We start from the raw sequence: 14,139 nt of genomic DNA, 5'->3' as shown, positions 1-14,139 counted from the left end.
TTCTAGGATGCGTCCCGGACATGGCCTGCACACAGTGCCCAAGAATTGTCGAAAAATGCCTAAAAATTAGGCTGCTTCCCTTCCGTGGCCATGACTTATCCTGAATTTAGCTTGAACACGATGTCCTAAAAACTGCCCAGAATGCCTGGGAACATGCCTGCGCCCCTAACATGGCCTGTACACCGTGCTTTCTTCATTTGGTTGAAAATCTACTTGCGTCCCGAACATTGCCTACACACCGTGCCAACAAACTGCCTAGAAATGCCTAAAAATTAGATTGCGTTTGCGGCCAGGACGTCTCTCGGACATGGCCTACACACCGTCCCCATAAACTACCTAGAAATACCTAAAAATCGAATTGCATTCACGACCATGATGCGTCACGAACATGGTCTGCACATCGCATCCAAAAAACTGCCCAGAAATGCTGGAAAATAAGGCTGCGTTCTGGATATGTCCTGCACACCGTGTCCCAGGAACCCTAAACCCCATGCCCTTAACCGTAAGCCCTAAGCCCTAAATCCTAAGCCCTAAGCCCTGGACCCTGACCCCTGAACCCTGGACCCTGGATCCTAAACCCTAGACCCCGGACCTAGACCCTAAACCCTGAACCCTAGACCCTAAAGCCTAAACCATTTTCCTTCTAATGAAGTAAATCAATTTTAGAATTTTTCTTCAAATGGCATAACCAGTAATTACACCACCGAAGAGCCAAGCTTCATGGAAGGGCTTCAACATTAAAAACAAACTTCGGGTGAAAATCTTTCAGTAAATGTGATGGCCGCACTGGTCAATCCTGATTGGAAGGAGAAGAGAGGTGGTAGTTCTTCTTCCCGATATCAGATAAAAGGCCAGTGGATAGGCGAAGAAGACAGGAGACTGATTAGCTTAGTACTACAATTTGGATTGGGGAAATGGGTTGTAATAGCTGAAGAAATGGTTGGTAGAGTGGGAAAACAGTGTCGCGAGCGATGGAATAATCATCTGCGTCCTCTTATCAAGAAGGACATTTGGACTGAAGATGAAGAGGGATGGTTAATTCAAGCACATGAAGGACAAGGAAATCGATGGGCGGAGATAGCTAAGTACATTCCTCGAAGAACTAAAAATTCAATAAAGAATCACTGGAATGCTACAAAAAGGAGGCAGATCTCAAGGAGAAGATAAAGAAAGTAAAAGGAGATAGAAGACAGTTAACAGTATTACAAGATTACATCATAAAAAAATATTTTAGTAATGGTTCCACCTCCACTAACTCAAATTTTGGCACCACCACCACTACAGCAAATCCGTCCAACACTAGCACACCACTCTCTGATGATGACGACTCTACACCCTTTTTTAGTTTCGATCATGCAATGATGAATTGGATTTCATGAAAACTCTATTGGAAAACAATCAGTCCGACGATTCAATTCCAGTCGATCATTGTCAACCAATGAATCCGGCTGAAGGGACATCTGAGAATACTTATAGCTTCAACATTGATGAAAATTATAATCATCCCACCATCTTCTTCACTTCCCTGGAGATTTTACAGACAACTGATTCTCAATTGCCTGCTGTAGAATATGTGGAAAATGACTTATTCCATTCTGCTCCAAACCCTGTGGGAAATAAATTTTTCCCTTCTGAGAATTTAGATTTAATAATGGAATTTAATTCTAAATTTCGAAGTGTGGAGACTGAAGCTTTACAGATTTATCCTGATGAGTTGTACTTTTCATATCAATGAGATGGAGGCAATGCTAGAAACGTAAATTCAACAACAAATCTGCTAACAATTGATCAAGGTACAACATTTGGAAGCACAATGGACACGAATTTGATGGATGTGGTCTCATCTTCTCGGCTGCCTCCTCAATTAAGTCCATACAATGGCTTCTTCTAATCTAGTTAATAATTATTATCCTATAATTATTGTGTTTTAGCTTAGTTAAACATTCTATGACTTTACAAATATCTGTAAAACTGAATTTTGCTGCTTCGTTAGAACTTATTAAAAGGCAATTCAGGCAAAAAAAACCCTAAACCCTATACCCTAAACTGTACGTCCTAAACCCTAAACCGTAAGTGCTAAACCTCGACCTGCCTCGACAGATTAGGGCATTGGTACAGATCGACAGACATGGATTGCCCAGCTTTAGAGGTTTGTAGTTTAAGCTATCATTATTGCATTTTTCTTGTACAAGGAAGTAGTACTTCCTCATTTACTTTGTTCAATTTTAATTTTTTAGTTGTTGCACTGTTGCTTTTTGGAGGTCACGTTTATGCCCCCTCCTTCCCTGTACTCTTGATTTTTATGAAATAAATACGGTTGGGGAACCCTAAACCCCCATCAACCTTCCTTGGTGGATCCTAAAAAGTCATTAAGGATGTGTGGATGTCTTTACTAAAATAAAATTAAAAAAAAAAAACCTAAGCCCTAAACCTCGATGAGGCCACCTCTGACTTGAGACGCCCTAGTGAGGCAAGGGTGTGTATTGAGGTGAATTTGAGGCATAAGTTGCCTGAGAGTGTTTTGATTGAGCGCGCCAGTAACCGTGACTTTTGGCAAACAGTTATTTATTAGAAGTGACCATTTTTTTGCTTCTAATGTAAACACTTGGGCCATTCTTATGATCAATGTACTACTATTCCTCCTCCTCCCCCTATAGTTGTTATGCATCTCCCTATTTAGTCCCCTATTACTAGGACTGACAAGGATAAAGATAAGGTGACGTTTGTGGAGCCAAAGAAACAGTGGGTGCTAGTTTTAGCAGTGCCTTCTGTGCTTCCCACTACTACTACCGCAGTTGTGACAAAGTCATTATTTGCACCAGCAGTTCCTACATCTACTCCATTACAGTTTATCCAGAGGCACCTCCGTATATTCATTCAATTACTGAGCCTACTCAAATGCTCCTATCGAGGTGCCCACTTCTCCTATTATTACTTCCATAGCTCCTATTCCCATAGCTACTACTGATGTACCCCCTGAGTCGACACATATCAATTCTCCACCATTGAAGACACACACAGATGGTACTCAGTCAGCACAGGGATCAGGTACCAGGAAAGTTCCTCTAACCACCTTCACCCGATCTTTCTATAATAGCTCCTACACAAAATAAGGTGAAAGAACATATACAGAGAGACATAGATGGCATGGGCCTTGGAGACTACGTGCACAGAGGACGATGTCCCTACAGTCAGCAGGTCCCATGATTCAAATGTTGTAGCACAGAGTACCATGAGATTAGACGCTCCCGCTTTTCTCCCGACATTCAGTGCACCACCATCTAAACAGTACTTTTCACCAAAGCAGGCTCCTTCACGTAGGTGAGACCCCACTCCAACGAGCGAGCTAGACAACGCAGACTACTATGATCAGAAAGTGTTTCAGACCCGATTGATGTCTATGTACTACCACCCAAAGATTTACACTTAGGAATACCCTTGAGTAGCTTCCACTAGTTTTTTGTTCGTGTCCTGTTTATTTTGTTTGCATTTTTCCTGAGATATTTGTTACAACTTACATTTGCTGGAGGTCAGGTCTATGCCCCCTCTTCTAGTTGTATTCTCGCTTTTCATTATATAAAATAAACCACACTAGTGGTATTTGGTTAAAAAGAAAAACCCCTAAGCCCTAAACCTTAAGGCCTAAATCGTAAACCTAAACCCTGGACCCTGAAACCTGAGCCTGCACCTGCACCCTAAACCCTAAACCATTCTATTCTATTGTCTACAAAATTACTCAAATTTTATTTGAAAATTGGTCAATTTTTCGCTTAAAATAGCTTCACTCAAAAATATTTTCTTATTTTCGGACGTCGTGTTTTTGTTATGTGTTCTTTCTGAAGCAAGAGAGTTCGTAGTAGGCGATGAAAATAATTTATGGGCAGTTCCATCTTCTATTGACGAGTTCAACAAATGGGCTGAGAAAACACGATTTCAGATCGGGGATTCTTTAGTTCTAAAGTATGATTCCAAGAGTGATTCAATGCTGGAAGTGACCGAGGAAGACTACAAAATCTGTAACAACGCCAATCCAATAAAATAACACCATGATGGAGAAACTACAATTTCGCTGGAAAAATCAAGTCCATTTTTCTTCATCAGTGGAGCTGAAGAACATTGCCAGAAGGGTCAAAAGCTAGAGGTTATGGTTCTACAGCGCAGGCACCTTCTCCTCAGCATCACCATCACCACTACCATGCACCGGTGCTAGCCCCGACTAACGGTGGTACTGGTCTGAAGGCGACGGAGGGTTTTATTTGTGGCACTACGATGGTGGGAAGTTTGGTTTTGTTGTGTAGAGTAGTTTTATTATTCATGCGCTCTAATGTTGAGCAACATTTTATTTTCATTATTCTTTGTCACGTATATATTTCCTGGTTTTAATTCTAAATTAATTTCAAAAAACCCTAAGACCCAAAAATTACCTAGAAATGCCTAAAAATCAGGTCGCGTCTCTGCTGCAGCAAGGATGCATCCCGAACTAGCCCTCCACATCGCGCCCACAAACTACCTAGAAATGCCTGAAAATCAAGCTGTGTCCCCACCTAGCCAGGCCGTGTCCTGAATATGGTCTGTGCACCGTGCCCAAAAACTGCCCGAAATTACCTAAAAATCAGGCTCTGTCCCTACCGTGGCCTGAACGTGTCCCTGACATGACCTGTACACCGTGACCCAGAAATTGACGAGAAATGCCTAAAACTCAGGCTGCATCCTGGACATCGCCTACGCTCCATGCCCCGAAAACTACCTAGAAATGCCTAGAAATCATGCTGCATCTTTGTCGCAGTCCAGACGAGTCCCGGACATTGCCTACATACCGTGTCCAAGAAATCACATAGAAAAATGTGAAAATCAGGATGTGTCCTTGTAGCATCCTGGACATGGCCTGCACGTCATGTCCTAAAAACTGCCTGAAAACTGGGCTGCATCCCCGTCATGGATCAGACGCGTCCCGGACATTGCCTGCACATCGTGTTCCAGAAACTGCCTAAAAATACCTAAAAGTCTAGATGCATCCTTGCCGTATCCTGGACATGGCCTACACACCGTGTCCATGAAACTGCCCAGAATTGCCTGAAAATTAGGCTCCGTCCCTGCCTTGGCCATGATGCATCCCGGACATGGCCTGCACACCGAGTCCCAGAAATTGCTCGGAAATTAGGTGACATCCCAGCCGTGGCCTGGATGCGTCCTGGACTTGGCCTGTACACCGTGCCCACAAACTGCCTACAAATGCCTAAAAATTAGGCTGCATCCCTACCACAACCCAGATGCATCCTGGACATTACCTGCACATTGTACTCTAGAAGCTGCCTAAAAATACCTGAAAGTCAGGATGTGTCCCTGTTGCATCCTAGACATGGCCTGCACACCATGTCCCAGAAACTACCCAAAATTGCCTGAAAATCAGGCTCCGTCCCTGCCATGCCATGACGCGTCCCGGACATAGCCTACACACCGAGTCCTAGAAATTGCCAAGAAATGCCTGAAAATAAGGCTGTGTCCTTGTCGAGGCCAGGACGCGTCCCGGATATGGCCTACACACTGTGCCCACAAATGCCTGAAAATCAAGCTATGTCCCTACCGCGGCTAGGACGCGTCCCGGACGTGTCCTGCACATTGTGTCCAAAAACTTCCTAGGTATGCCTGAAAATTAAGCGGCGTCCCTATCGTGCCCCGGACGCGTCCTGGTCATGGCTACACACCATGTAGTAGAAATTACCTTAAAATGCCTGAAAATTTGGCTACGTCCCTGCCTCGTCCTGGACATGGCCTGCACACCGTGCCCTAGAAACTGCCTAGAAGGGCCTAGAAATCATGTTGCATCCTTACAGTAGCCCCGACGTATCCCAGACATTGCCTGCACACCATGTCCAAGAAATTGTCGGGAAATACGTGAAAATCAGGTTGGCCTCCACACCGTGTCCTAGAAACTGTCTAGAAATGCCTGAAAACTAGATTGAATCCCTACTGCGACCCAGACGCATTTCGAACATTGCCCGCACACCGTGTTCCAGAAACTGCCTAAAAAAACCTAAAAGTTAGGATGCATCTTTGTCGCATCCTGGACATGGCTTGTATATTGTGTCCCAGAAACTACCCAAAATTGCCTGAAAATCAGGCTCCGTCCCTGCCGTGGCCATGATGGGTTCCGAACATGGCCTGCACAACGAGTCCCACAAATTGCAATGAAATGCCTAAAAATCATGTTGTGTCCCTTCAGCGGCTAGGACATGTCCTGGATATGGCCTGCACATCATGCCACAAAAAGCCAACAAAATGCCTGAAAATTAGGATGCATCCCTACTGCAGCTAGGATGCGTCCCGAACTTGGCCTGCACGCAATGCCAAATTTTTCCTAGAAATGACCTAAAATCAGGTTGCGTCCCTGCTGTGGCCCAAACGTGTCCCGTTCATGGCCTGCACACCGTGTCCCAAAAACTACCTAGAAATGCTTGAAAATCAGGCTGCGTCCCTGTCGCGTCTAGGCCGTGGCCTGCACACCGTGTCCCAAAAACTGCCTAAAAATACATGAAAATCAGGCTGCTTCCCTGCCGCATCATGGGTATTGCCTACACATCATATCCCAGAAATTGCCTAGAAATGCGTGGAAATCAAGTTCGTTCCTGTCGTGATCAGGGCGAATCTCAAACATGGCCTGCGCAACGTGTCCAAAAACTCCCAAAATTACCTGAAAACCAAGCACTGTCCTTGTCGTGCCCGGATGTGTCCCGGACATGACCTGCAGAACGTGACCCAAAAATTGACAAGAAATGCCAAAAAATCAAGTTGTTTCTACAACACAGACTGCACACCATGCCCAAAACCCTAGAAATGCCTGAAAATCAGGCTGCATCCTTGTTGTGGCCCGGACTTGTCTCGAATTTAGCCTACACATTGTGTCCCAGAAACTGCCCAAAATGCCTGGGATGGTGCCTGGGTGCCTGGCGTGGCCTGTACACCGTACTTCCTTCATTTGGTTGAAAATTTTCTTGTGCTCCTGATGTGGTCGAGATGTGTCCCTAACATTTCCTGCACACCGTGCCCACAAACTGCCTAGAAATGCCTGAAAATCAGGTTGTCCCTGTCACGGCCAGGACGTGTCCCAAACATGGCCTGCAGATCGTGATCACAAACTGCCTAAAAATGCCTGAAAATCAAGTTTCGTCCCTACCACGCCCAAGACTCGTCCCGGACATGGCATGCACACCAAGTCCCCGAAACTGCCTAAAAATGCCTGAAAATAAGGCTGTGTCCTGGACATGTCCTACACCGTATGTCCTAGAAACTCTAAATCCTAAATCATAAGCTCTAAACTGTAAGCCCTAAACCCTAAACCTTAAGCCCTAAACCCTTAGCCCTAAACCCTAAGCCCTAGACCTTGAACCCTGAACCCGAAACTCGAAGCGCTAAACCTTTCTATTCTATTGTCTACAAAATTACTCAAATTTATTTGAAAATCTGTCGTTTTTTTGCTTAAAATGGATTCACTCAAAAATATTTTCTTATTTTCGACCGTTGTGTTTTTGCTGTGCGTTCTTTTTGAAGCAAGAGAGTTCATAGTAGGCGGTGAATATGGGCAGTTCCATCTTCTGTTGATGAGTTCAACAAATGGGCTAAGAAAATTCATTTTCAGATTGGAGATTCTTTAGTTCTAAAGTATGATTCCAAGATCGATTCAGTGCCGGAAGTGACCGAGGAAGACTACAAAATCTGCAACAATGCCAATCCAATAAAATTACACCATGATGGAGAAACTACAATTTCACTGGAAAAATCAGGTCCATTTTTCTTCATCTGTGTAGCTGAAGAAAATTGTCAGAACGGTCAAAAGCTAGGGGTTATGGTTCTGTCCTATAAACATAGCTCTGGCCAATAATCTACAGTGCAGGCACCTTCTCCTTATCATCACCATCACCACTACCATGCACCGGCACCAGCCCCAACTAACGATGGTACTGGTTTGAAGGCGACGGAGAGGTTTATTTGTAGCACTGCGATAGTGGAAATTTTGGTTGTGTTGTGTAGACTAGTTTTATTATTCATGGGTTCTAACATTGAGCTACATTTTATTTTCATTATTCTTTATCACGTATATATTTTCTGCTTTTAATTCTAAATTAATTTAAAAACCCTAAACCCTAAAACTTATGTCCCAAAAATTGCCTAGAAATGCCTGAAAATCAGGTTGCATCCCTGCCATTGCCATGATGCGTCCCAGACTGGGCCTTCACACTGAGTCCCAGAAATTGCCTAGAAATGCCTGAAAATTAGGTTGTCTCTGCCATGGCCAGGATGTGTCCCAGACTTGGCCTGTGCACTGTGCCCACAAACTGCCTAGAAATGCCTAAAAATCAGGCTACATCCCTACCTGGCCAGGATGAGTCCCGAACATGGTCTGTATGTCGTGCTTAAAAACTGCCCAAAATTAGCTAAAAATTAGGTTCTATCCCTGCCGTGGCCCGGACGTGTCCCTAACATGAGCTGCACACCGTGACCCAAAAACTAATGAGAAATGCCTTCAAATTAGGTTACGTCCATACCGCGTCCTGGACATCACCAGTACACCATGTCCTAGAAATTACCTGGAAATAAGGCCACAGCCCAGACGAGTCTCGAACATTGCCTGCACATCGTGTCCAAGAAACTACATAGAAAAATGTGAAAATCAGGATTTGTCCCTACAGCATCCTGGAATGGCCTGCACACCGTGTCTCGAAAACTGCCTGAAAACCAGGCTGCATCCCTATCGCGGACCAGACGCATCCCGGACATTGCCTGCACATCGTGTTCCAGAAACTGCCTAAAAGTACCTGAAAGTCTGGATGCGTCCCTGCCACATCCTGATCATGGCCTGTACACCGTATCCACGAAACTACCTATAATTGCCTGAAAATCAAACTCCGTCTCTGCCTTGGACACGGAGTCCCAAAAATGCCTGAAAATTAGGCTGCGTCCCAGCCCATCCTGGACATGGCCTGCACACCGTGCCCACAAACTGCCTACAAATGCCTTAAAATCAGGCTGCGTCCCTACCGTGGCTAGGACACATCCCAGACGTGGCCTGCACACTGTGCTCAAAAACTTCCCAGGAATGCCAGAAAATCAGGCTGTATCCCTGTCGTGTCCCTAACGCGTCCCGGTCATGGCCCGCACACTGCATCCCAGAAACTGCTTAGAAATGCCTGAAAATTAAGCTGCGTCCCTGTCGCGTCCTGGACATGGCCTACACACCGTGTCCCAAAAATTATTTAGAAATGCCTGGAAATCAGGCCGCATCCCTACATCAGCCCCGACGCATCCCGAAAAATTGCATGCACACTGGGTCGAAGAAATTTCCTAGAATTACGTGAAAATCAAGATGTGTCCGTATAGCATCCTGGATATGGCCTGCACACCCTGTCCTAGAAACTGCTTAGAAATTCCAAGAAACCAGGCTACATCACTACCACGGCCCAGACGCGTCCCGGACATTGCCTGCACACCGTGTTCCAGAAACTGCCTAAAAATACCTAAAAGTCAGGATGCATCCCTGTCGCATCCTGGACATAGCCTGCACACCGTGTCCTAGAAACTGCCCAAAATGCCTAGGAAGGTGCTTGCGTCCCTAACATGGCCTGCACATCGTGCTTTCTTCGTTTGGTTGAAAATCTGCTTGTGTCCCTAACACGGTTGGGACACGTCCTAAACATTACCTGTACACCGTGCCTATAAACTGCCTAGAAAGGCTTGAAAATCAAGTTGCTTCTCTATCGCGACCAGGACGCATCTTGAACATGGCCTACACACCGTGCCCACAAATTGCCAAGAAATGCCTAAAAATCAGGTTGCATCCCTACCACGGCCAGGATGCGTCACGGACATGGCCTGCACTCCGTGTCCTAGAAAACTACCTAAAAATGCTTGAAAATAATGCTGCATCATGTCTTGCAACCCGTGTTCCAGAAACTCTAAACCCTAAACCGTAAGCCCTGAACCTTGAACCCTGAACCCTGAACCTTGGACCTCTCGTACATCTTCAACAGCTCCATCTGCAACAATGGAAGGCTATTGAAATAATCAGAACCTCCAGGAATTCTTGGCGGAACCTAAACCTGCATCAATGTCTAACTTCAGTGATTTGCCGGATGAAATACTAATCGACATTCTCGGTCGTCTGTCGATCGAGAATTTGAAGAAAACTGTGTGCTGCAGCCGAACATTTCGTCATATTTCTAGGGTTTTTCTAGTGCTTCTAGCACTATCACGTATTTCCCAAGCAAACTACCATTGCTTCCAGAGTGAGGGCACCATTGTTGGATATGTTGCACTAGTAGAGTATGATGTGAAAAACCTGGGGATACCGCTTGATACAACTGTTAGTAGGGATGCTAAAATTGACCAAGTACTTTGGACTGGTCCAGTGATAATGTAAATGTCCAAAGAAGAAGTTGACTCAGAATTGAAGAAATTGGAAAAGTAGGAAGAAGAGGGATTATTATTCTCATGAATTGTTTTTGTTGAATCGTTTTGTAGTCCGTAGCATGTTTCTGGCTAGAGCTGGTATTTGCACGGAAAGTGGAATTCCTTACTATAGACTTTTACTTTTCTCAGCTTAAAAAGATCAATAAGTGTAGCATAAATGCTACAGTTTCACGTTCAAAATGTTGCTCTCTACATTTTTTGACATGAACCTCACAAAAAAGCATTAATGAATTTTTGTTGAGTGTCTTGTCAAAAAAAAAAAAAAAAACCCTGAACCCAAAACCCAAAACCATTCTATTCTGTTGTCTATAAAATTACTAAAATTTTATTTGAAAATCTGTCTATTTTCAAAATGGCTTGATTGAAAAATATTTTCTTATTTTCGACTGTCGTGTTTTTGCTATTTGTTCTTTCTGAAGCAAGAGAGTTCTTAGTAGGCGATGAAAATAATTATGGGTTGTTCCATCTTCAGTTGATGAGTTCAACAAATGGGCTGAGAAAACTCCTTTTCAGAAAAAATTATGTCCATTTTTCTTCATCGGTGGAGCTGAAGAACATTACCAGAAAGGTCAGAAGCCAGATGTTATGGTTTTGTTCGACAAACATGGCTCCAGCCACTAATCTACGGTGCAGGCTCCTTCTCCTTATCATCACTGTCACCACTAGCATGCACCGTCGCCAGCCCCAACTAACGATGGTACTGGTCTGAAGGTGACAGTGGCTTTTATTTGTGGTACTCGACGGTGGGAAGTTTGGTTCTGTTGTGTAGACTAGTTTTATTATTCATGGGTTGTAAAGTTGAGATACAATTTATGTTCATTATTCTTTGCCACGTATATATTTCATGCTTTTAATTCTAACTTAATTAAAAAAATAAACCTTAAACCCTAAACCGTATGACCTAAGAATTGCTAAGAAATGACTAGAAATCGGGCTGTGTCCATGCTATGGCCATGACACGTCCCGAATTTGGCCTGAACACCGATTCCCTGAAATTGTCGAGAAATGCCTAAAAATCAAGCTGCATATTTGTCATGCCCAGGATGGGTCCCGGACTTGGCTTGTACACCGTGCCCACAAACTGCCTAGAAATACCAAAAAATCAGACTGCGTCCCTATCTGGCCAGGACACGTCCCTGACATGGCTTGTACACCGTGCCCAAAAACTGCTCGAAATTACTTGAAAATCAGGCTCTATCCCTGTCGTGGCCCGAACGTGTCCCTAACATAGCCTATACACCGTGCCCAAAAACTGCACGAAATTACTTAAAAATTAGGCTTTATCCCTACCGGGGCCCGGATGTGCCTCTGACATGAACTACACATCGTGACCCAAAAACAGATAAGAAATGCCTCAAAATTAGGCTACTTCTAGGACATGGCCTACACACTGGCCCAAAAACTTCCCAGAAATACCTGAAAGTCAGGTTACGTCCTTGCCGTGGCCATGACTTGTCTTGAATTTAGCCTGCACATTGTGTCCCAAAAACTACCCCAAATGCTTGTAACATGCCAACACCCCTGACATGGCCTACACATCGTACTTCCTTCGTTTGGTTGAAAATCTGCTTGCGTCCCTAATGTGGACAAGATGCGTTCCGAACATTGCCTGCACACTGTACGCACAAATTGCCTAGAAATGCCTAAAAATTAGGCTACGTCCCTATCATGGCCAGGACGCGTCACGGACATGGCCTATTCATCATGCCCTAAAAACTACCTTGAAAAGCCTGGAAATGAGGCTGCATCTCTGTCTCGGTCAAGATGCACTCTGGACAAGGCCTGCACATCGTACCTGAAACTGCCCTGAAATACCTGAAAATCAACTTGCATCCCTGCCATGGCCCGGACATAGCCTGTACATCGTGTCCCAAAAATGCCAGAAAATTAGATTGCATCTCTGCCATGCCCAGGACGTACCCCAAATATGGCATGCACGCCGTCTCCCAGCAACTGCCTAGAAATGCTTGAAATCCAACTGTGTCTCTGTCGCTTCCTGGACATAGCCTACACACCGTGTCCCAAAAACTGCCTAGAAATGACTTGAAATCAGGCTATATCCCTGCCGTGGCCAGAACACATCCCGAACATGGCCTGCACATCGTGCCTAGAAACTGTCTACCCTGTCATGGCCTGGACGCTTCTCGAGCATGGCTTGCACACCGTGTCCCAAAAATTACCTTGAAATGCCTGAAAGTTGGGCTGCACCCTGGACATGTCCTCTACACCATGCTTGTAAATTGCCTAAAAATGCTTGAAAATTAAGCTGCGTCCCTGTCATGGTCAGAATGCATCACGGACATGGCCTGAACACCATGTCCCAAAAACTACCTAAAAATGTTGAAAAATCAGGCTCCATCCCTGCCATAGCCAGGACGCGTCCTGGACATGGCCTGCACATCGTGCCCCAAAAGTAGCCCAGAAATGCTTGGGAACGTGCCTGCATCCCTGACATGGCCTAATATCGTGCTGCCTTCGTGTGCCTGAAAATCAGCCTGCGTCCCGAACATTGCTTGCACACCATGCCCAGACATGGCCTACACACCGCGCCTAGAAATTGACTAGAAATGCCTGAAAATTAGGCTGCATCGTTGTCGCGACCAGGACACTTTTCGGACATAGCCTTCACATCGTGCCCAAAAATTGTCGAGAAATGCCAAAAGATTTTGTTGCGTCTCTGCCTTGGCATGAACGCATCCCGAACATGGTCTACACACTGTATCCCAGAAACTGCCCAGAAATGCCAAAAAATCAGGTTGCGTCCTGGTCATGTCCTGTTCACCATGTCCTAGAAACTACCTAGAAATGCCTAAAAATCTTGAAGCGTCCCTACCATAGCCAAGATGCGTCCCGAACATGGCCTGCACACCATGCCCACAAACTGCCTAGAAATGCCTGAAAATCAGGCTGGATTCCTGCCGTGGCCAGGACGCGTCCCGGACATGGCCTACACATCATGTCCCAAAAATTGCCTAGAAATGCCTAAAAATCAGGCTGCATCCCTCCCGCGTCCTAGACTTGGCATGCACACCGTGTCTAAGAAACTTCCTAGAATGCCTGGGAACGAGCCTACGTCCCTGACTTGGTCGGCACACCACGTTGCCTTCCTGTGCCTGAAAATCTGCTTGCGTCCCGTCCTGGCCAAGACGAGTCCTCACACCGTGTTCCATAAACTAACTAGAAATTCCTGAAAATTAGGCCGCGTCCCTGCCACATCTTCGACATCGCCTGCACACCGTGTCCCAAAAATAGCCTAGAAATGCCTGGAACCTAGGTTGTGTCCCTGCTGTAGCGAAGAAGCATCCAGAAAATGGCCTACATACCGTGCCCTGAAACTGCCCAAAAATGCCAGAAAAATCAGGCCATGTCCCTGTCATGGCTTGGACGCGTACTGGACATGGCCTGCACACCATGTCCCAGAAACTGCCTAGAAATACCTGAAAATCAGGCTGCGTCCCTAGCGTGTCCTTGACATGGCTTGTACATCGTGTCCCAAAAATAGCATAAAAATGTCGAGAAATCAGGCTGCATCCCTGTCGAGGCCAAGACGCATCCCGGACATGCCCCATACACCGTGTCCCAGAAACTGCCTAGAAATGCCTGAAAATCAGGCTTTATCCCTGTCGCGTCCAGGACATGGCTTGCACAGCGTATCCCAAAAATTGCCTAGAAATA

General features: G+C 45.3%; 2 protein-coding genes across 2 annotated transcripts; both read left to right on the top strand.

Annotated features, from left to right (window-relative positions):
- Positions 1-777: 777 nt before the first annotated feature.
- On the top strand, positions 778-1,167 carry LOC111380436 (transcription factor MYB119-like). The gene has a single exon (XM_023004003.1). It carries the CDS (start codon positions 778-780, stop codon positions 1,165-1,167), a length of 390 nt encoding a protein of 129 aa, XP_022859771.1.
- A 1,975-nt stretch (positions 1,168-3,142) lies between these two features.
- Positions 3,143-4,564, top strand: LOC111380435 (early nodulin-16-like). Its single transcript, XM_023004002.1, has 4 exons — positions 3,143-3,317; positions 3,843-4,016; positions 4,157-4,294; positions 4,446-4,564. The coding sequence occupies exons 1-4, from the start codon at positions 3,143-3,145 to the stop codon at positions 4,562-4,564; spliced, it is 606 nt and encodes a 201-aa protein (XP_022859770.1).
- Positions 4,565-14,139: the final 9,575 nt, after the last annotated feature.

This window comes from Olea europaea, unplaced genomic scaffold, assembly GCF_002742605.1.
Source record: "Olea europaea var. sylvestris unplaced genomic scaffold, O_europaea_v1 scaffold2144, whole genome shotgun sequence".
NCBI classification, from domain to species: Eukaryota; Viridiplantae; Streptophyta; class Magnoliopsida; order Lamiales; family Oleaceae; genus Olea; species Olea europaea.
Note: the sequence above shows the minus strand (reverse complement) of the source record. Positions and strands in the feature narration are given on the sequence as shown.